Source organism: Etheostoma spectabile, chromosome 7 (genome assembly GCF_008692095.1).
Source record: "Etheostoma spectabile isolate EspeVRDwgs_2016 chromosome 7, UIUC_Espe_1.0, whole genome shotgun sequence".
NCBI classification, from domain to species: domain Eukaryota; kingdom Metazoa; phylum Chordata; class Actinopteri; order Perciformes; family Percidae; genus Etheostoma; species Etheostoma spectabile.
The window spans coordinates 22,911,626-22,913,638 of record NC_045739.1 but is presented as its reverse complement, the minus strand read 5'-3'; the positions used below and the strand labels follow the sequence as shown (position 1 = coordinate 22,913,638).

Genomic DNA, 2,013 nt, shown 5'->3' with positions numbered 1-2,013 from the left:
CGATACTATAAAATCCAGACAATAATTAAGTTGATCGTAATTATAGATTCTTTCAGAAAATAAGAAAGAAAACAACGTCTGGTTTTCTTTATTGTTTAAAAATAGGGGCAGATCATGAGACTTATAAATAAAATAATACAAATTTGAAAGTGGGGGGGACACAAAGAGGAGTCTGAAAAGTGGCCCCCCAGGGCCAGGTTGAAATATACTGAAATTACCTTTTTAATATCTGCTCAGGCTGCTGTGTTTTCTTCAGTTGTGTCTAATGCTTTCCTGTCTTCTCCTGCCACTGTACTGGATGTTGTGTCCTCCCTCTTCTCCTCTCTTCCCCCTCCCTTCCCTTCTTCTCTTCGATAGAGGCCTGCTGGTATCTGTCCTCTCTCTGGAACGGCCTCTTCCTTCTGCTGTCATTTCCTGTTTCCTGGGATCTCTCTTGGGTACCCACTGTGTGCGTGTGCAATTGCATGCATGAGTGTCTGGGACCTGTGTGTGTCCTCCATATAGAGTGTGGGTGTGGGTCTGCCTGCTAAACGCAAAATGACTCAACCATCAGATCCATGAGGAAATGCCCGACTAAGATAGTTTTTTTTAGATTAATTGGGCATTCTCCATTTATTATTAAATAAAAGATAACACACATGTCCGCTTAACCTGATAGATAAACCTTCTTACATACAGTATACATGTGTATCTACTTTGTAATGAATTATTTGTTATAGTGATTTTGACTATCATACCAGACTTGCATGTGTCACCTGCTGACATCAAATAGGTTTTAATTCAACATGTATTCTCTGTATATAACTGTATCCTCCTAAGAGTGCTAAGTAGTCCACTTCCTGTAGCATATCTTGACCCCCCTCAGTAGCGTCTGTTCCTGTGGGCTTTCCTTTTGCTTCCTGCAGGGCATCAAACTGTGACTCAGCAGCTCCTAGTTTATGCACTTTTAATCAAGATGTGAAGGGTATTCCACTTCCTGTGTGGGGATAAAGGCTCATTTCCTTTACTGTAGTCCATCAATTCCCTCTGTGGAATAAGGCCGATGCATATGAGGCACAGGGTGAAAGCAAGGTGGAGAAGGAAAATTAAAAAGCACCGAACGCTTCCCAGCAACTCTTCATCCTTCTCGAAAATGTGGATGGAAATTGTTTTTTGTTTTTTTTAACTCACTCAGCATCTCTTTCCTTTTCTCCCCACTGAACTCACACACAGTCAAACTGTCAGAATAGCTGTCTCTGTGTCTCACTGTGTGTGTTTGTCTCCACAGCATGCAACCCCAGCCTCTGCAGAGCTAAGGGTCGCGGTCTGCAGCCAAAGGGCCTGAGGGTGAAGGAGACTGCAGACTTTCAGGTTTACACCAAAGGAGCCGGCACCGGAGAGCTCAAAGTCACCATCAAGGGGCCCAGTGAGTGGCACTGCAAGCACCAGTCCAACACCAGTCTATTGCACATTGATTTGTCAGCTTTTTCTACAGTAACGCATCTCTGTAGTAGAGTACTGAATGCTGAATCAGTTGCCAACTGTTTTTAACCCTTGTATTCTCCTTCCGGGTCAAAATTGAAAATTAACTTTTTATTTTGGCGCTTTTTGATGCTATTTGACACTTTTAAAAACTTTTTTTAAACACTTAATTTATTCATGGTCAATAAACCTAATTTAAGTGACATTACCTAAATTTTGAGTTTGAAAAAGGCTTAAATTAGGAATTATTTTACAGGCTAGTTTATTCCAAAAGTTTGGATACTATAGAAAAGCTATTTAAAAAGAAAAAGTAAATGCTATGATAGTAAATAAAACAACAAAAAATCAATTGGAAGTAATCATTAATTTTACCTTCGAAGAACATGGATGTACAGTATATGTTGTATATACTGTATTTCTTATATATCAAACTTTGAAAATGGGTTGAATTTGACCCCAGGACAACACAGGGGTTAATGAAGGTAGAGATGTGTACTTGTCAAAGAGCGTTGTGTGGAATAAATCATGTTGTTTTGGGTAATTAAAAAGAAC

The 2,013-nt window shown here is 39.7% G+C and overlaps 1 protein-coding gene across 4 annotated transcripts in view; it reads left to right on the top strand.

Annotated features, from left to right (window-relative positions):
• Positions 1-2,013, top strand: part of flna (filamin A, alpha (actin binding protein 280)) — a 65,655-nt gene that overhangs the window by 29,020 nt on the left and 34,622 nt on the right. For all 4 annotated transcript variants that reach the window (XM_032522003.1, XM_032522001.1, XM_032522002.1 and 1 more), the window contains exon 10: positions 1,268-1,405. In XM_032522003.1, the coding sequence (XP_032377894.1) occupies positions 1,268-1,405 (138 nt within the window). The remainder of the gene's footprint in view (positions 1-1,267; positions 1,406-2,013) is intronic.